Below are 21,521 nucleotides of genomic sequence, written 5' to 3' on the forward strand. Positions count from 1 at the left end.
ATATTGAATGCATGACCTAGAGTAATTCTACCCGGCGGTATTTCTTCTTTAACTTCAGATCTGACTTCTTCTTCTACCATAAAACTGAATTCAGGTCCAGCACTCAAGTTCTAGTTTGACCTGAGCAGGCATGTGATATGTGAGTTGCTGTGAGTGTGGACGCCCTGTGTGCTCTTAAATCACAACAATGTGGACGCGAATAGAAAGCGAGGGGAGGGGGGCTTCAAAAATAAAAGGGTTCAGAGGATTCTTTACTATTCTTAGTGCGACAGTTTTCCTCACACAATAGAGTAGGAGGTAGATGAAGTAATTCACCTCGGGCATCTGTAACAACATCATCCTCATGTCTCCTATGAGTGCAACAAATCCCAGGCCGTATTGTTGCCTCTGTGGGCTCTCCATGTTGAGAGATGGTATCAGATAATTGATCTCAGTGAAGCATTTTTTAGACTAGAGATTTGAACTTAAGCCTCAACTTTGTCCACTTTTCTTATCCGGGGAAGCAATGGGAAGTGGGAGTGAGAGGGAGTGCACTTGCTGCATTAACACGCTTTAATCCCCAGTGTCCCAAATCCTGGTTTTCCAGCATCTGAATCTGAGTTCCTGATAGGAAGAGGAATCATGTTGTTTTTTCTCATGCCATCTTAACCCCAGAGTCATGTTTCTGTTTACAAGTAAACACAACATTGGCAGCTTCAGCACTTCAATTAAATAATATGATGCAGATTGTTCTCAATATTCCAGTGGGAAGGTGGGGGGAAAAAATCCCCAAATCTCCCTCTGGATTACTCTCCTGCTTCAAACCTTTCAGAAGAGAGAAGGTTTATTTTTTCTTGCTTTAAATGGATGTTTTTTTTTTTTTTTTTTAAAAATAGCTCTGACATGGAGACAATATCCAAAACTGACATCTGGTTGGGATGATAGTGTTAAATCCCTTCACATCAAGATTATACTCAGCTGCAATCCGCGAGAATAAGAACAGATCTACTTGCTTTTGTTCCGATATCTTTAATTAAATGTCTAAGAAGATGAGGGAAAAGAAGATGAGGTCAAAGCGCAAAAGGCGCAGAACTTACCTCAAGCAGAAAGAAGCATTTGCGACGCATTTCCACTCCTTTATTTTTCACATTATTTTCATGTGTCGTTAATTTTCTTCTTCTGACTTGATGGAATCCGGGGCACACTCCACAGAGACTATCCTCTGAGTTTTATTGTGCAAAGAAAAGTCGCTGCAACAATTTTTTTTTTTTTCTGATGGTGCCAAATATGTTGTTGTTGGAAATGTGAACAAGCAAAAGCGCGTAGCCAGAAGGAAACCAACCGGTCTCCAAGTCAGCTGTCCGGGTGATATCAGAGGTTATGTTCCATTACGGTAATTTAATCAAATAAATTAAAAAAAAGCCCGGGAGCACAAACATTTCAGCTGGCCTCCGGGTGATGAACTGTCCTCTCCGTTCAGCTCGGGTTGTCGTTGAACAGGCAGCTCTAATGAAGTCGTTCCGGTTAGTTTGTGTTACAGGACTGGAAACCGAATCCACCGCGGAGAGAGCGCACCATCAGCCGGGCACCGCCGTGTACCCTTCAAGGCTGGCCCCGAAACAAAACTCCTTTTACACGCATGGTTTACTGCGCAGGTTACCCGGAGCTACACCGTCATGTCCCCCCCCCCCCCCCCACCTCCTGCTGCATATCCAGCTTCTGACTCCTGCCGTGGTGGTAGCCTATAGACCGTCTCCTCAACGCGCCGCCCACGTTGTGCCACTTTGTCGGGGAGTATCGGACGCGACTGAGGAACTACTCAGTTTCTCGTCTTGGAGTTAATTATGCATCAGCTCTCCGCTGGTCCGGATCCTAATCTTTAATCCCTTTGCAATCTAGATGTCACTGCCGCGAGGAAAGTTAAAAGACGGACCCGGGCTAAACTGATTTTGGAAGGGTGGGTGTGGATCCGTGCGCATCACTGAAGAGAAGAGAAGAGCTCTTATTAAGCAGTCCAGGAAAGGGAACCCTTTTAACATGTGCCCCAATTTACAGATGAATTAGTGCCAGAGCTCTGAGTTAACAGATTTGGCTGTGGGCTACTGACGGACAGATGGTCCTACTGTGTCAATAAAGTTAAGCATCCCTCGGGATCTTTTCAAATAACCTAAAATCCAATAGAAATGAGTTCCAAAAAACATGCTCTTTAAACAGATTTATAATTCTAATGCTTGTGTATGCAGATTATGGCTGAAACAATCACTCAATCAATTAGTTAATCAACTGCAAATTAATTGCAAACAAAGGGATTCAAATTTAAATAAGACATAAGCTGATTAAAGGGATGAGAAAGAAATACTTACAATACATACAAAATTGTCTTTTTTATACTGGAGCTTTAAAAATCCAACTGTGTTCTTTTTGGCCACTTGGGGGCAGCAGAAGCAAAAACTAAACACGTCACATATTTTCACCTTAACAAGTTGAAATTGAATGTGAGAACGTCAACGAAGACGATAGACGACATAGAACAGTCTACCAACAACCACTGACCTTGATATTTTGTTCATCTTACAAGAACTATTTGTAAGTTTTGCTATTGCTACATAGCCAACGTTAGCATTAACAGCTATTCACTAGTCTTGAAAAAACGTTGCGAGTTCAGCATCAAATTTAATTTCTTTACTCACCAAGAGCTGTCGCCAGAGGTGGACAGAAAACACCAACGTTAACTCTTGTCTCTATTACGTCTTTTCTTCTACTGAAGTTAGCACGCCAACCAGTTAACTACAGCCCGTCTCGTCAACTTTCCCATAGCGACTCACTGTAGCCTCCAATCTGCCCTGAACAGTGCTGCTCAGAAGACCTATTATAACCTCATGTATTATAACGACAACGATGGCCGAAGCTCTTATCAAGCAACAATCACCACCACCGGCTCCCAGGAAGAAACCACATTTGGCAGCAGAGAAAACGTACAAATAGTCACTTTAAATTGTGTTGTGAAGTAACCAAAATCCAACGTCTTCCAAACTTCTCATGCAGACACCATCTTCACCAACATCATGAGGTATGGTGACCAAAACCCAATGTCTACTAAGCGTCTGTTAAATATCATGATGTCAGTTAGGCAACGTTGGGTTTGGATGTCAACCTGATTTTAATTTCCAACTAAAATTTAACATCTGTCCAACGTTAGAGTCCAATGTCTTTCTGACGATGCGTGCAACATTAGCATTAGAGTCGTGTTTCTGCTCACCTGACAAATGTAACTCCAATATTCACTCTGTTTTAACTTTGGGGGCCACTTGAACTGATGAACCTACCAGGAGCTACCAGATGAATCTGCAGCCAGCCTCAGCTTTACAGAGCTTTATAATGAGTTTCAGCTCATTGTTTATCTGTCCGGACACAACTTCACTGTTCTGGTTAACATCACTATCATAACATCATTTTTGGCTGCACAAGGCAGCTGTTTTCAGAGAAACAGCCATAAAAAAGCCACTGTCATCTACCTGCTCAGCAGCAAACAGCTGACAGACACAGTCAGAGAGCAGCTGGTGAACATAGTGGAGCATTTAGCAGCTAAAGTGCCAGAGATTTCCCTCAGGAGCTGGTGGAGACCAAACACAGAGTCAAAAGAGAGGGACAAACATGACTCAAAATGAATGATCATGTTGCTCTGTTACTGCTGGATGCATAAATAAGCAACTGTTTACAAACAAGTTCACCATATTAACTCAAAAGGTGATGATATGTCAACTTTGTCTTCATTACTTGTTTCCACTGCCCCCAAGTGGCCAAGAAGAAATCAGCCATGTAGGTTTCCTGGTTTTCCTGCTGCAGCTGAAACTGATGAGATTAAAGTAAAGTTGTAAAACCAAAACAATAAGCTGAAAGACATTAAATCACTGTAGAGCTGAGGAGAAGTGCACAGTCTGGTTATAATTCCTCATGGGTTTGTGATATAGATATATTACCTGTAGCAACCTCACGCTCTTCAAGGCTGTAAAAATCCTTAAAAGGAACGATCTTAGCCAGAAACATTACTCTGTGGTTGAACTGCTCGTTCTCATGCTCATTCACATTTCTTCAATTTAAGAGGTCACGGGCCAAAAAGGTTGAGAAACACAGGTTTAAGACATTTATCATTGAGAAATGCCAGATATTCTCTGGTTCCAGCTTCTCAGATGTGATTATTTTCAGATTGTCTCCTGTGTTTTATCTTTGTGAATTGAATATCTTTGAGTGTTGTAGTGTCGGTCGGACAAAACAAGATATCTGAGGACGTCTCCTTGGACTCTCAGAAATTGTGCATTTGTCACACGATTGCCTGACATTTTATAGGAGAAACAATTAATCAACAGATTAACGAGAATAATCATTAACTGCTGTCCTATTTGAGATTTTGCAAGGACTTAAATCTCTGTCATACTCCTGTCCCTGCACATTTGAATCCAAATGAATATTTTACACAACACATTATAATATTAGATGTTATATTATGCTCACATGCAGGAAGGAGGGATGGCAAGACTACTAACATACCACTGAGGCTTTGAGTGCACAAAATGCTTTATACACAGTGTGCTAAAGCTTTCTTTAGACCCGGTGACGTGCAAAGAGGCATTATTCAAAAGATGCTTTAATTCAAGGTGACAGTGCCCTCCCCTGAGTATGCCATCTCATGAAGTGTCAGTGGTGGCAACAAGGAGACCATAGCAAACTGGGTTATGTGGTTACAATACTGTTTCAAATTGTTGGTATAAGCCTACTCCTTGTAGGACACAGTGTACCCACAAACCATACACACACACCTGTCTATGAGACTAGCATTCAGGTGCTGAAAGATATCATGTTAATCAGCTGGACAGGTGTTATCTATGCTTTAGTGGAACCATTGGTTTTGGTCTTGATGCGGATTTTCTGAGCGGCCACCTGCGTTTATTCAAGAAGATTGTGTAAGACGGGCTTTCTAATCCCTTTTCCTGGGGCTGGATGAATTTACCATCAAGCACACTGTGATCCACCCCTCCCCCCCTTTCATCTAATCTGAAACACAATTTATCTTCAATCTAGACATGAGACATCGCCGGTGATAAGGGTCATTCCAGATGCATGGACGATGACAGAGCAGGCGTTCATTGCATGTTGGGGTGCAGTACATTTATGTAATGAACAACACTCACCCCTGTTAAGACCCAGATTAACACGGTGCTCTCTTCGGTGATGAAAATGTGTAACCTATAGACCCACCATGTAGAGATAGAGATAGCTGCATGAGAAGGAATATACCTTGGTAAAACTGTTATCATTTTCTTTCAGAGAGGAATATGTTTGAACATTATTGATTTGTCCTTTGAGTTGATTAAAAAAAAGACAAAATTCACTGGTTCGAGTTTCTCAGATGTGAGGATTTCCTGTTTTTCTTGGTCCTATCTGATACCAAATTGTTTATATTTGGGTTTTGGACTGTTGGTCAAACCAAAAAAGCAATTTTAAGACGTCCACCGCAGTGTCCACTTAAATTACTTATCCAAACGTGGACACTTATGTCAACTATTTGACCATTTATGGCAAATAATTATAGTTTAGCTTTGGTAAAAATGTCTTTTCTGTTTGAAGGAGGGCTCAAAGTCTGACCTAAATCCCATTGAAAACTATTGGAGAAAGCTGAAATCTACCACTGCAAAAAGGACTCCTGCTAACTTAAAAGAGTTTGAACACATAGCAGTAGAAGAGTAACAGAAACTACCTGCAGACATGTACAAGTAGCTTCTAGATAGCTACAAGAAATGTTTAGAGACTATAATTGTTGCCAAAGGTTCTGCAGACAATTATTAGTGAGAGGTGCCAATAATTGTGTCTGGGGTACATTTTGTGTTTGATTTACTTCACTGTTATGCAAGTTTTTTGCAATCTTTCCCATCTACCCAACATGATGTGACCGTGGCATCTCTGGAGCTTTTTACTTCATCACACAGTGTCTTCATATTACCTAAATTACCAGTTTGCTGCAGAAGACCATTTGTTACGGTCAAGGGCTCCAGAACAAGCCAGTCATCCGAGGTTGAGTTGAGATTGTTTTGCCAACTGCTGTTCCTGAGTTCAAGAATGAAATATTAAGCTCACCTTTTTAAGGAAAACGTCTACATTTCCATGGTGACTAAGAAAACTCAATCTGCCAAGGAAGATCACGACACATGATAATCATGGTCAAAATCATAGAAAGTTTAAATATCTACAATTCATTGAAAAGAGAACAACCTAATTTTGCTGATGAAGACCATTTGATACAGCCGAAACTCCCAGAACAAGCAAATAAATTGACCTGGGGTTGAGAATGTTTTAGCAACTGCTGTTTCTAAGGTCAGGAGCCTACGTCTACTTTTCCATGAAAATTAGACAAACTCAACCTGCTGATGAAGACCATGTGATATAGATGAAAGCTCATAAACAAGTGAGTGAGCGGACTTGAGTTGAGATTATTTTGTCAACTGCTGTTTTCAAAATTTGATAACCTTTGAGTTAACGTGCATGAGAAGTCACTGAGAACCTTCCCCTTTTAACCGCTACCTTACTGAGCTGATGAAGACAGTGCAATATGATTGAAAGCTCCAGGATGTGCGATTAAGTGGATCATGAATCAGCTTCTGTCAAGTTCAACTTTTACGACGAACATTGTAGAGGTGCTGAGATTAATGGGAAGTCACACCTGAGCGACGAACCATCAGCAATGCAGATGAGGACCGTGTGATACAGTAGAGAGCTCAAGAACAAGTGAGTGAGCGAGCTGGGATTGCTTTGTCAAATTTTTAAAGCAATTCTAAATGCATCAGTTGTCAGTTGTCGCATAATCATAAATTCATTCATCCAATCACTGTAGCAAACTTCAAAAGCTTTTTGAGAGAGAAAACTTGTCAAGTCACTCAGTGAGATGGTGACCTAGAAAAAGGCATCGGCTTCATATCCAAGCAGTGTGAGTGTGTGTGTGTGTGTGTCTGTGTGTGTGTGTTTGTGTGTGTGTGTGTGTGTGTGTGTGTGTGTCAGGCATGTGCATTCATGCTGATTCTTGTTTTGCGTTTCTGCCACATCTGTGCACTGTGTCTTACTGGCACATTCAGAGCAACACATCAAGAGCTCCCCAACAATAACAAACACAAAGCGGTCTAAAACACACTGGTCTCCACAGAACAATCTGCAGGCATAGTCAGGACGGGTGTCTGAGGAACGAACAAAGGCATCATGCTGCAGAGAACAAGGAGCACTGGTTCTGCTTATGCACTGAAGGAGAACAACGTACTGTATATTTATGATGTGCATGTTTCCAACCACTACGTTTTCTCTCCTCTCACACACCGAAACGTACAGAGATATTTCATGTGGTAAACAATTTCAAGAGTCAGTCCTTGAACCAGGTTTGTGACAAAGCCAATATGAGTTATTGGTGAAGCCTTCGGAAGATGGTGTATTGATTTTATGACAGAGCTGGATGTAGTAGCACCTTCCGAACATGACACAACTCGGTGCATGCTAATAAGGTCGCATGACAAAGACGGGCTTTGTGTTTAGGTGCACCACTAACCTTTGTAAGACACGAGTAGGTTCATTTGGAGATCCATACTTCCTTTCTTTTTTTTTTAACGCATTAAGTAGCCTCATTAGCATTTCTCATCCACATGCAAAACAGCCATGACATTTACGCTCTGTACTGTAAGTGGGGAGAGGACAGGATTATTGTCCTCTGATTACAAAAAAAGAATGTAGTGGTTTTCAGCACAGGATGAAACGCACACAGCATTTAATTTCCGATACTCTTTCAGGGATTACTTCCTGACAATCATGTTTGGGGGGAAAAGTCATTTTGGTTTGTGAAATGTGTGAGTCCATTTTGCACTCCTGACACGGAGGTTGAGATGGTGGTTGTGTAAGATGATAACAGCACAGATGAAATTGCAATCTGTGCACTGGATGAGCTGTCATTGTGTTGTAACTGTGTACTGTTGTCCATGTAACCAGAAAATGATGTGGAACTGAAGGCAGTATAACAGGAGGAGAGTGTTTTACACAAGGACTAAAACAAACAGGTAGAAATACAAATTCAAATAAAATCTACAAATGAATATAAAATACAAACAAAAAAATAAGACTTGAATTAAGTTCAAATAAAACCTTAATATATACAAATGATATATCATTGAATCTAAATAAAAAATTCAAATAAAAAAAGTACAAAACAATATAGAAATGAAAATAAAAATTTAAGAAAAGCGTTTAAAATAAAAAATATTCAAAATGCAAATAAAAAGTATGAAAAATTTACACACAACACACGCAAACACAAATGCAAAAGTATGATGAAATGAAAAATAAATATGAATACAAATATTACATGAACAAAAAGGTAAAAGTGGAAAATTGTATTCTAATAAGTATAAAATAATGAGAAATTGAATACTGTTGAACAATAAAACTATGTACAACAACAAATAACTAAATAAAAGAAAATGCCCACTCACAGAAAAGACAAATGTTCCCAGTCCATGGGAAATTGAAGTGACTGCTCCCTTAATTTATCTGGACACCCAAATGTGTTATATTCATCCATTACCTTAATGAAGCCACCAACAAATGGACAACAGGATGCAGCAGGTCAGTCTCCTTGAACCTTTTCTAACAGATCTGCTTCTTTTTTTCATCCATCATCTGTCAATTACTCTTCCTATCTGTGTGGATCAATATTTTTATCCATTCATCCATCTGCTATCTATCTGTCCAAATTGTATGTCTTTTCCTGCCCTACTGTCTGTTTTCATGTTAGAAAACAAGAAAAGACGCGCTAATAACCCTTGTTCCCTCCACCGCTGCATCTAATCCAATAGACACTTGGTAGTTTACTTGACAGTGAGCAGTAAATTGAGCACTTACTAATCATCATAATTTGGCATCATCACTGACAGATACCAAGCCGCACAATGGTACTTTTGGTGGATGCATTTACATTGAACGCGGACACACAGTTGGGTCCCTTTCCCATGGGGAAAGTGATCTCAGACTTCTGGACCCAGGAAGTGATTTCAGACAGAGTTTAAGAGCCAGCAGCCAACGGTCTCTGTGAGACTTAACAAACTGCAGTTGAAAATGATAGGAAATTATGTCATTACTTTTTTATTTATTATTTAAAGCATTTATGTGTTATCATGAATAAAAGCATTGGTAAAAATGAAAATTTGACCCGTTGGCGCTGAAGGAAAAGGCAACCGAAATTTTCAAGAAATTTCATAGCAATCTGATTGTAGAGACAGTTCCTTGCGGAACCTCATGGTGGAGCTGGATGAAAAGTCAGAGGGTCTCCAAAGTCAGAGGGATTCATTATCAGGGAACCATGAATTTTTGTACTCAATTGTGTGCCGATCCATCCAGTAGATGTTGAGATATTCCACAGGATAAGTGTGAGCTTTGACCTGCTGGTGGCGCCAAACGAAAAGTCAGGGGATCACCAAAGTCAGTAGAATTAATCATCGGCGAACCGTGAATATCAACTTCTATGGCAATTCTTTCAAATGCTGTTGAGATATGTCACTTAAAAGCCAACAATGTCAACCTCATGGTGGTGCTAGAGTAAAATTGATCGGGAACATGAATGTCGTACAGAATTTCAGAGCAATCCATCCCATAGTTGTTGCGATACTTCAATGTGGGCCAAAGTGGTGAATCAACCGGCTGGTTGACATTGCCATCCATAGAGCCAAGCTGCTAGCATGGCTAAAAGTGGGGAAAGGGCTTCACACCTGTGTTACAAAGGGATGATCAGCAGAGAAGGATGGGTGCCTTCCTACAGCAGCATCACAGAGACCATGCAGGTCCAGGACCAGTTCATGGAGAATTGATTATGTGTCGTCAGCGGTTCCGGTGGCAGGCCTTTATTTATCAAGTGGTCGTGTTCCCATGGTCCTGGCAGAGCTGCAGCAGGTGTGAAGGTCAACAAGAGAGTCATATTTTAATCAAAGACCAAGAAGCTAAAAATAAAACTCCCCCAGCGGGCACCGCACTGAGAGACTCAAGGAGATGTGAAAAGGCTCTCTAGTGTACACGTTTTAATTATCACGCATACACACTGGGGTTGTTGTTACGCATAAATGTCAGTTGGACAGGTTCTCTGCTAAGGAAGCCATTAGTGGTGAAGAATGTGCCGCAATGCACCTTGAGTCTGGGCTCGGGCCAAGACTGACAACAGGAATCACGTGCCACAAATAAGGCAACAGTCCTGAAAATAATACATTAACACCAATTACTGATAGTGTGAACCGAGGCTGGTATGTCACCTGTGTGTCTATATATAATTTGTTTGAAAATGCCTCATTTTGAGCTTCGCTGCAAATTTGAATTTTCATTATTATGCTGTTTTTGCTGATGCACCTCTACAGCACCTCCCACCACTTTCCTCTCAACTCTGTTTGTTTCTACTTCCCTATAATTTCATCCTCATTTATATGGTTGATTGCTAATTGCTAACTTCATATACTTGCTTTAATTTAATTGCTACTGCAAATTCAGGGTTTTACATCAATAAAACATACTTAAAAATTAAAGCTTTTGGAGACTAACATCTCTTAGACAAATGAATCTAAGAATGAACAATGGGGCAGAAGTAGGTTAATAAATCCTTGTCTGATTAGTTGAACCTTGTTGAGCCCACATGTGATCACTTCATGTGATCACTTGAGAGCTGCTCTTAACGGCTACCACACTTCAATGTAAGAGGGACTGTGAGTCACTTGATCAATTGGGTCTTATTCATCTTTTTTTTTTTACCCCTAAGCCAGCCCTTTGAGGAATTCTTATGTGGAATTCTCAGATGTTTAATAACTCATTTGCATTTAAATAGGAATTGATTAATATGGAAAGGGAAATTTTAAAACCCCCCAAAAAATGCAGAAATTGAGAAATTATATAGTAAGGAGAATTTAGTACTGCAATGATAAGTGCAGCTAAATATAGATGCATGAAAAGTGCCCACATCTCTCAACCCGTTTAAGAGCATTTGCAGTCAAAATTAATGTTACATAGCCTGAACAGCATATAGCAGAAACACTCTCAGTGGATAACAGAAGGTGAATTTCAACATGTGTATATCCACACACTCAAACTCACACCCACACACTCACTCACACTCACACTCACACACGCAGTGGGGGTCTGAAATCCAAAGCCTGGTGTCAATCATGTCTCTCCAGCTTTCATCAAAAGACTGAAGTCACACTGCAGTGACCGGAGACCACATGAAGATTAAACGTGTTGATAGAGGAGCGCTGCACCTAGCTTCAGATGATGACACATGACGTGCATTCAGAGATGACTGGAATTCAACAATCACCATGACAAAAGTCCCTGCCAGGAAATGACTCAAGCTCTCCTCTGCCCCCTGCTGGTGGATAACAAGCAAGCAAGCAGGTTGACAAGTGCAGTCACAGCATGCCAGCACCTGGAGGACTTAATAACGTCTAAACGGCCAAAAAACTTCACTCAATATGTGAAATAAAAATTTTTAAAATGGGGCTACAAGAGAAGTGCATCTCTCTCTTGCCCCCAGCCGGCCCCCACCACCTGGTATTGAGGTACATGTTCCCTTTCAAGCAGATTATTCAGTCCATCTTAATGATCTCATTAATTTCTGTGTTGACACACAAGGAGGCTCCATAAAAAAAGGCAAGTTTTTCTCCTCAAAAAAAAAAAAAGACATCAAACTCATTTTCACTCAGAAAACAAGACTTCAGATATGGGATCAAGTGGTCTAAAGAATTTTCTTTAAGACAGGTGTCTCAGCTGTTAAAGATTTAAACAGTGTGTTAACTGCTAGAAAACATCTCTTAAAAACAAAACCAATCGGAGAGGGAAAGTCACAGTAGCATCACAAGCTGTTTTACAACTACCAAAAACAACAGTTTAAAGGGGCCAAATGTTATTTAATTATCAAATCCTTAGAAAATATAGGTATTGCTTAATTATATTTATATAAATAAAGATACGTGCGGGTTTTACAGTTAATAGTGTTCATGCAGTTTAGAGTGAGTGCAATCCGATTATGCTAACCAATGTGGTGATTTAAGCTAACATTTTGTAATTTGGGGTATACTGTGTTACTGTTGTGAAACTTTTAACAAGCTAATATAATTTTTTAATTGTAATAATCAGTTAATCAGATTACCCCAGACTGGGGCCTCTGAAGGTCTGGTGCTCCAAGAATCCTGCCTGCTTTGCCCAGTTGTGATCCAGCCCTACTAACTCGCATTTAAATTTTATGGTTATGATCTTAATTCGCTATTTATAGGCAGAAAAAGACAGTTGTAGTTGTGTTACATATTGGCCTAAAGTACTGGAACATAGTGAGTTATTTTCTAGATTTAATTATGTGTTGATAGATTTGTATTCTGTGTGAAATATTGTGTGGATTGTAGGGTAAATTTGCGCTCTCTAACTTCTGCATCAGTGCCACCCAACTAGGGGGGACTCTGGGCAGACAGCAGGCGTTAATGTCATTAACCTAAGGGGGTTTAAAGCTTGGCGAGACAGATGTTCTCCCACACATCCCGATGTCTGCACGGAGACAGCTCCATGGAAAACCAGCTGCATTACTGCCCAAGTGGGGATGCATGAATCACAACAGTGCCAAGCTCACACATAATAAAAGGCCTTTCACAAGCTATTCTTTATGCTCATCAGACTTGTGATAAGACTCCCTGGGTCCCTGCCAGACCTCCATGTCCACTCAGATTTGGATAGTGATATGGAAAAACAGATACAAATACATATGGTGCCCCTGCTCCATCTGGAGATTTTATCAGCTGGAGAAAATATGCAAAAGGTAGCACGGCTCATAATACACATTGTAGATAGTAGTATGTACATCGAGAGATATGTGAGGGATTCCTTAATTATTTTATTAAAATAGTTGAGATTAGACAACACATATTGCAACAAATTGTTCCTCAATTGTTTCTAAATCATCCACCTGCCCTTCAGACTGCACTCCTACTAGGTATTTCAGATGGTTGGTCCAGATATTTCAGCCATTATTAACTGCTCTGTCGACTGGTATTTTCCCCTCCTATTTTAAACATGCCACTGTTTTCCCCCTTTTAAAGAAACCCTCCTGAAATCCGTCTGTCTGGTTTCAAACTTTTGAAAAATGTCTGGTTTCAGCTTGCTACATAGTATTGAGACTGCTCTGCTCAAGGTCACCAATGACTTATCATACTCCACTTTAATCCTCCTTGACCTCAGCCGACCTACAGCAGTTGTTGCCTTTTGATGCTCAGGTGACCTTGGTGTTGCAATCTTGCTTTGGCCAACTGAGACAACCAAGATAACCGACATCAGGTCATTCGCTTCCCTCTGCAGGCTTAGAAAAAGTTATCCATGCTTTTATCTCTTCCAGATCTTGACTGTTGCAACATCCACAGACTGTAGTTAATACAAAATACTGCTGCCAGGCTTTTAAAACGTACTAAGACCATATTACCCCAACCCCTGCCGTGCTGCCTTTTACTAGTTACCTGTGAGTTTTACAATTGACTTTTAAGATTCTACAGCTTGTTCTCAAAGCCTTGAATGGTCAGACTCATGCCTATACTGTATCTGGGATTTCTCACCCCCTTATAAGTCTGATTGCTGCCCGAGATTCTCCAACAGTATCTTACTAACGGTTCCCAAATCTGAACTTGTCACTAAAGGTAAGTGCGCCTTTGCTGTTCTGTAGTGCTGTAAGTATTTGTTGTAAGTATTCAACTTGTTATATTTTATGTTTTGGATCTTATTTACTTGCATTTTCTGTTTATATTATGAAACACTTTTGAACTGTTTTTGAGAGGTGCTATATAAAAAAAAGATATCTTCGTCGTTGTTACAATGTTGAATGTAGCATAGCCATATTTTGCTGTATAACTGCTCATATTACACATTCTTCATGTCTTGTCCATCTCCTCACACTGATCACTTCAGCTTGTTTTCTCAGGATCCTCTCATAGCCGATCCCGTGCACTTGGCGTCTTTACCAGAATATGATTCATGTGCTGAAGACAGTCAAACATTTGGCGTCACATGGGCCTTCGTTCTCCATCAGTTTGATTCCTGAAAGGAGCCTGTTGTGTGCTCTGAAATTGCCAGAGCGCCTGACAGATAACTGTGATAAAAGTCACTGAGTCTGAGAGGGGGGTTGTTATGATGCAGTATGATTATGTTTGGCTGAGGATTGAAAAACTATGGGACAAATCCTTAAACAAACTGTCCTGTTCACTGGTTACTCATGAATTTAGCCATTGATATGGCTCTACGGAGGATATTTAACACTTAAAATGTGAGACCAAATCCACTTTTTTGAATTTGCATCTATGTATCATCTCCTGTCGATCCATCTCAGATGTTTCCTCTAACATTAAGCATCTTGATACTCTCTGCTCTTTCACAGTCAACCTGGTGCAAGCAGTGGTGGTGGGCACAAGACCTGATCCAGAATTTCTCAATAAGGAAGTAAGCATAGATGTTTTTTGCATAGTTTAAAATGTGCCTGGAATAGGGTTGTCACGATACCAAATTTCTGTTTCGATACCGATACCAATATGTATTTCGATACTTTTCGATACTTTTTGTAAAAAATATTTCATTATATTATGTATTGCCTTAATGGGTTATTTAAATATTTAAAGAATGTAATTTAATTTTTAAAAATATATTTTTTAATGTATTTATTAACCATGGACATGTTTTAGCTCTCTGTTTGCAGGCTACTGTAGGTTTACTACTGGGCTGGGAGGGGCTTTGTACTTCTTTCATTGACATTACAGTGCAGTGAACAGGTGAACAACATTATCACCTGTCGTTCTTGACTGAAGTCTCGGAACAAGTCCGCATGGTTGTCCTTTAAATGTTACGACAGGTTTGAAGTGTTGGCTCCTTCTGCGAGACACACTTTGTAGCACCGCTTGCACTGCGGTGCCTCTGGGTTCAGTGGCTCGCCTTTATCGTTCGGTTTGAACCCGAAATATTTCCAAACCGAACTTCGGGCCCCCATTTTGACCACAAGTACGGGCTTTTCTGCAGCTGCCATCTCTATCTACGGTATTTTCTTCAACCCGCTCCGTCTGTCTAAGACGCGACTTGTCGTTTCTCTCTCCTCCTCAGTCTAAGCATGCGAGTGCGCGTGGGAGGCGGCTTACATCCTCTCGGTCAACTACGTCACACTCGCTGGCCTCGCTGTGCTTAAAGAGACAGGCTCCAATTTACCAATTCATTTGCATTCAATAAAATGAAATAAAAGTACCGTTTGTTTTTAAATGCCGGTATAGTACCGTTTTCAAAACTCTAGTATCGCGGTACTATACTGGTACCGGTATACCGTGCAACCCTACTGGTACCGGTATACCGTGCAACCCTAGCCTGGAAGGGAACTTTTAATATGCAAATGAGACATCATCTAAATAAAGATGCACCAATTTACATACATTTCCAGACCGGAAAGCTGAACATTGGATGAAGCCAGGTTCAAAATTCTTGTTTCCCTTAGTTGAGATATTTCAGCCAACGTTTTTACAGATGGTATTTTGGATATCTCTTTTTTTATCACGCCATAAATCAGAAAATACTGTCAACAGCCATGTTTTTAGGAAGAGAATGTTATATAAATCAGGCTATGAATGATTTATGAACCAAACCCTCTGTAGAAACCATCAGAATATAGATTGGACTAAAACTGGAAAGTTTGATGTATGTACAGTCACTGCTTTTTCTGGCTCAGTATGAGAAATAACGTTTTTAAGAAAACAGTCTTTACAGATATATGCATTGTAAAATTCCATACATTTCTATAGGAAACCACTATTTACAATAGTGTGGATGATACAAAAGAAATGAGCATTTTTGGATCCAATAGCACTGTGCTGGAGAGACAGAGCCTTAGAACTAGAGACATAACTACAACATATACACACACACACAGGCCGATATATCGATATCAGAATTTTTTCACTCCCTAATTTTGGGATCGGCATCTGCAAAAATACAATATTGGTCGGGCTCTACTTACAACGATACCTATGTGGATGCTAACTTTTGGTGACGAGAAATCTACAGACACAAATAGACAAAGTGTAGTAAAATAAACATATAAATGTGTAACTTATCATTTCTTTCCAATGGTCTGAAAGAAAACAGAAATAGGGTAGAATCTCAAAATTGCATGAAAAAACAATAGTTTTTCCAATAGTGTCATGCATGAAGCTTCTCTAAACTTCAGGACAAACTTGAAGACTGGATGAACCCTGCAAACACTGGACAAGCCACACATAAAGACTGTTTCCAACAGATGTTTTAGTCTTTGACAGTCAGGAAGAAGCATAAAGTTTACGACTGAGTACATATCTAGCCAACACACTAAACGACTGGTCAGTAAGCTCTGGAGTTCTGGCGGGAAGACGATCACCAACTGTCATTTGTTCTTGTACCAAAACAAACATGAATGGCAATCTGAATATCTCAAGGAAGCATGAGGCAAGAAAATTGGCTATGACATACCTCTTGAGCTTTGTGAGAAAGGGTTACAGAGACTTAAGGATTGTTCTGTTAATGCGAGACTTCAGCTCAGTTGGAGGATGGGATTTTAACCCACCTCTTCTGGTCATGCCCCAAAAAGTGCAGTTCTGGGAGAAGATATTGCCATGGTACACTACAATACTTGAGAAGCAAGTCTCCCCTGACTGCAATTTTACTATACTGGTTGTTCTGAATATTGCTTGTTCCACATGGTTTTGGCCAAAAGGGTTATTTTGAGGGAATGGAAATCTTCATCCCCCTTGTTATAAAAAAAAATGGGTCAAAGATATGATTTCCTGTTTATATTCGGGTAACTAACTCTAACTGTTGCTCCAAGTTTGAACACTGTGGTTTATAATGGGGTGGGGAGCTTTATTTTAGCTGTTCTTTTTCTCTCCTTTTTTTCTTATATGTGTATTTCACATATCAGAAAATCTCAAAATAAAGTATTCAATATTCAGAGAAAAATCTAGTTTCCAGAGTTTCCAGTTGCTTTATGTAATGTTTCCTCTATTGACTTGAGTTTTTAGAGTTCAACTTTTAGAGTACATTGAACATTTGAAGATCGTTTATTCGGATAAGGACTAAAGACTTGAATTTGCTTTCTGAAATTCTTCAAAGAGGGAAATGCAGACCACATGAATTCAGTTAGATGGTTATAAAAGTAAAAATATTTCCATACTATACATTTAGTGACATCTAAGTTACATTTTGGAATTAGTCAGTTGCTAAATACTGTTGTTGGCATTGTTTTGCCTCCACATTTAAACTTCTTATCAGTGAGTTCTCGTTTTTCAGAGTGAATAAACAACTCTCTGAACCTTTAGCATAGGAACCATCTGCTTTTAATGAATCATGCATATTCTTTATATGAAAGTAGTTAAAACGCCAGAGTGTAAGAAATACTTTCCTTACATGACATTTAGTCTGAGCTCTGATCATTTTTCGTCCATGAAATGTTTGCAATCTTCTTTCGTTCTCATAATAAATGCCATGTTTGTGATATTTGTTGCTCAACATGAGAGGTTTTCTGGAACATCAGATGAGTGCATTCGCAAAATGAAGCAATAACAATCATGTGAGGGGGGCCTGCAGGAGAAGAACAGTTGATTGTTCGAGAAGGGAGTTTCCTAAATCTCTTTCCACCTCTGCAGATTCAAGGTTGCATCCTGATCTTAGTACTGAGGATTGTCATCATGTATGGACATCACATTTATTAATTATGGCTTTAACTTCAAGTAATCCACACGTTCATCCCAATGTCTCTGTAAATCTGTCAGGGGAAGTTTTAATCTATTTTTAATATGTCCAAAGCAGCAGCTGGCAAATTTCCAAATTTCCATTTTTCTTTATGAAGCCATTAAAAAGACATTAAAAAGACAAGAATGTTAAGTAGAACAAATTAGTTTTACCCTGAAAGAGCTGTAGGTGACGAGAGGTTGTGTTTGATGCTACTTTAACTTTGAGCTCTTGAGCTACTAATTTCTTAGTTTTTTTAAATAATGTATCTCCAATAAACTGCCGTTTTAAACAGTGTGTGGGAATTCTACCTTTAATTCACATGATCACATTTTCTTACCCACCTGTCCTCCAGGTATACAGTGGATTTACCGCAGGACCTTTTTCACAGCTCATTCTGTTTCTCCACGTTGTGATTTTTATTTATTTTTATGTTATTTTTGTGTAATGTGTATATACAACATAATGAATGTCTCTCCACGCTTGCGGAGGGAACCCTCTGCTGTTGCTCTTCCTGAGGTTTCTTCTTTTTTTTCCTGTTGGAGAGTTTTTTGGGGATTTTTTTTTTATCATTATCTGAACCGAGGGGAAATACAGCGCGTTATATGTTGTAAACAAACAACCATTTGAGACAAATTTGTGAATTTGACTTGACATTGATTTAACACAGTCTTACCAGATTTATTCAACTGTTTGTCTCACAAACTGCAATCGTAAAACAGTTAAATACAATGGACTTTCATATGGGTTACTTTTTGGCCATGGATAGTCAGTATAACACAAAATATGAAATATATTTATATATAATTATCACTATTTGGTATAATATCAATGCTTTAAGGTCATTTTCATTTCATCACCTTCATCAACTATGCAAGTCCAGTTTGAAGCGAAGGGAATGGTTACTGTACCCCTTTCAATACTTTTCTGCATATTGGGTTTTATTACAAAGAAACGAAACGTTCCTGTGGAACTTTTAATTGTTATTTTCATAGGCCTACATTCAGCAGTCCTGTAAATGGGTAGATAGATACTTGATTTATCCCCTCGGGGAAATTTATGTACGTATATGGGACAATGACAAATAAAGTCCACGTCACCAAAACACAAATGTTAAGAAAGTTATTTTCTCATTCTCATTTCTCATTCATTTTGTAAACAGATTGTAAACAGATTGTCACCGTCACCGTCAACCGTTCTCGTTCTCACTCAACAAGTTCATAAGAAGCCCAATGCAATCAAAGCACGACTGTTAGCCCATGCTAAATGGCTAATGGCGCTAGCGAAAGCCACATTTGCCGAACACATGTGTAACATCAACAACAAGTTAGCTAAGTTGTCATGGCTACTGTAAAGGTCACTAATGAAAACAGACATGTAGCCATGACGTTACTTACATAGCGAGGAGAAGAAAGGCCAGTTCCGGGACAAGCTGGAGTCTTTTAGCTGCTGGTAGAGTTCACCATCTTGGTAAAGCCAGACCAGTACTGGCTACACGGTCGGACTGGGAAATGAATCCGGCCTCGGACTTATCCTCGGGTGCCTGGCGCGGGAAGGACACCGACCGGAGCCGATAAATACTCTGACCAAGCAGGTAAACACTTGACAAACTTTATGGAGGTTTTGGTCCACCAGCCAATGGAGATTTGCGCCACTAATCCTCATAGTAAGTCCCTCTGTGCTCTGATTTTATCTCTTACTTTGTTTGAGGACTTTTAGACGAAAATGTGGTTTCTTCAGTGGAGGAAATCCTCAACGTTGGTACTACACTGTGCCATCTCACCTGTGGGAGGAGCTTGTGTGTTTTCCATAAATGTGGGAAGGGCCAAAAATGTAACAGGAGGGACTCACATGCATTAACATGCACGTGCATATGCACTAACATGCACAGTTACATACAATAACATGCAAGACTAGATACCAAAACAGAGGGGGTGTGACTTCTCCTTTGGACCCCAACACTCCACTAAATCTTTGCATAAAAAATAGTTGTTTGCTGCTAAATTATGGTTTAAAATGTATAGAACTTTTAAATCAAGACTTTATTACTTTTGCTTTCAAATTGAATAAAATAAAATAAATTATTAAATAAATCAAGACTTTAGGATAATCAATTCCATTATAAAAATTAAAGTGATGGCTAATAGATAGATAGTGCTGTGTAGCTGATATTGCTGACTCATTTCTAATGTGCTACTCGGACACAAATGTCATTATTTAAGCAAAACTTCAATACCAGTAGTCTCACTTTAAATAATCACCAATAGAGTTGGAAGCAAGGATTGTAACATTTAATTGTACCTTAAGTGTTGTCAACAATCATAACAGCAACTAAATTCTTAGACAATAATCTTCATATTTTATTCATATTTAATAAGGATAATAAACAGAAGGTATTTATAACATTTAATGAAGTAATTAATTAAATAGGCTACTTCTCCTTCACTCACCAACAAGTAAGCAAGCTCAGCCCTCTGAAGAAAGTCGACCTTGAATTTTGTAGTTTTTGTTGTTGTTGTTGTTTTCTGTTTTTTCAAAGATCATCAATGAACACCTCAAGTACCACATGATATTATTAGTTTTGAATACATTTATAAACAGTTTTAAGTCAAGTGAAAAACAAAACAAAATGAAAATGTATTTCCTTAGGCCTCCATTATAGTGTGTTGTAAATCATTCAAGTGTTTATCCACAAATTTCATTATGTCTGAGTTTAGCAAGATGTTTGCAAACTTTTAGTTTAGTTAGAGTCAACAACAAAAAGAAAGCAGACTCAATCTGAAAAGCTACACAGGCAGGAGGTTGGATCTCTGTAATGAATAAGAAATACCAGTGAGCTAAGTGTACAACTTTTTTTTTGAACAATAAATCTACAAACACATCACCACATTGCCAGGAATAAAAAAAAAAAAATATGCAATGCAATGTGAATTTTTAATTAAATAATAAAAATGATAAATATGACTACCAGCTGCTGTTGTCGAGCGGTGAAAGTAGGCAGAGAGAAACCTGGATCGATGGGAAAATCAGTCTGGAGTCCAGCCCTCATCCCCTCTCTAAACCTCAGCTCTAATGTGAGTAACAGACCACAGTGGGAGCTTTAATCCACAACAGACTCAAACTGAGTTGCTTCAGTTTTTCAGCCACCAAGACACAAACAAGATAAACATTTTTATGCTTAAAGAAACAAATGTAGCAAAGAATAATTGTTTTATATTTAGCTTTGTCAAGATCTGCTTCAAAATAGTAAAAGTAACAATGCCATAATGAAAAATACTTGCTCTTGTTGTTTTATTGCATAATATCATCCAAATTTGTTTGTGTTGTGTATTTTCTTGTTGAGGCTTGTGTATTTTTCATTTTTCCAGGGATGGGCATTACAAATTAGCTTAGGCTACAAAAGCTGTGCTAACCCTACACAAATAAACAAAAAAACAAACAAATAAATAAAAAGCACATACAAATGCTGCATACTTTTTATTTGAGTCCAAATACAGCATTATTCAGCAAGATGAACTTGAAGTAAAAGTACTCATTACGCATATGAATATATGAACATGTGAAGTAACTGTATTATATAACTGTATAATAACTGTAGTATCTGTCACTGTAAGATAAATGTAGCGGAATAAAATGTACAATATGTCACCGTGAAATGTTTAAAATTAAAATAAAATACAGGGCTGTAGCCAGGATTTTTTAAATACTGAAGTCAT

At 39.0% G+C, this 21,521-nt stretch overlaps 1 protein-coding gene across 3 annotated transcripts in view; it reads right to left on the reverse strand.

The window, feature by feature from the left end:
* Window positions 1–19,492, reverse strand: part of LOC130162674 (corticotropin-releasing factor receptor 1-like) — an 83,116-nt gene extending 63,624 nt beyond the window's left edge. For 2 of the 3 annotated variants that reach the window (XM_056366451.1, XM_056366450.1), the window contains exon 1: window positions 1,077–1,675. In XM_056366451.1, the coding sequence (XP_056222426.1) occupies window positions 1,077–1,106 (30 nt within the window). In that variant the 5' untranslated portion in view covers window positions 1,107–1,675. Of the gene's footprint in view, window positions 1–1,076; window positions 1,676–19,202 lie in introns of those variants that run through there. The other variant, XM_056366452.1, reaches the window with a different exon arrangement.
* Window positions 19,493–21,521: the final 2,029 nt, after the last annotated feature.

Source organism: Seriola aureovittata, chromosome 21, assembly GCF_021018895.1.
Source record: "Seriola aureovittata isolate HTS-2021-v1 ecotype China chromosome 21, ASM2101889v1, whole genome shotgun sequence".
In the NCBI taxonomy this organism is placed as follows: domain Eukaryota; kingdom Metazoa; phylum Chordata; class Actinopteri; order Carangiformes; family Carangidae; genus Seriola; species Seriola aureovittata.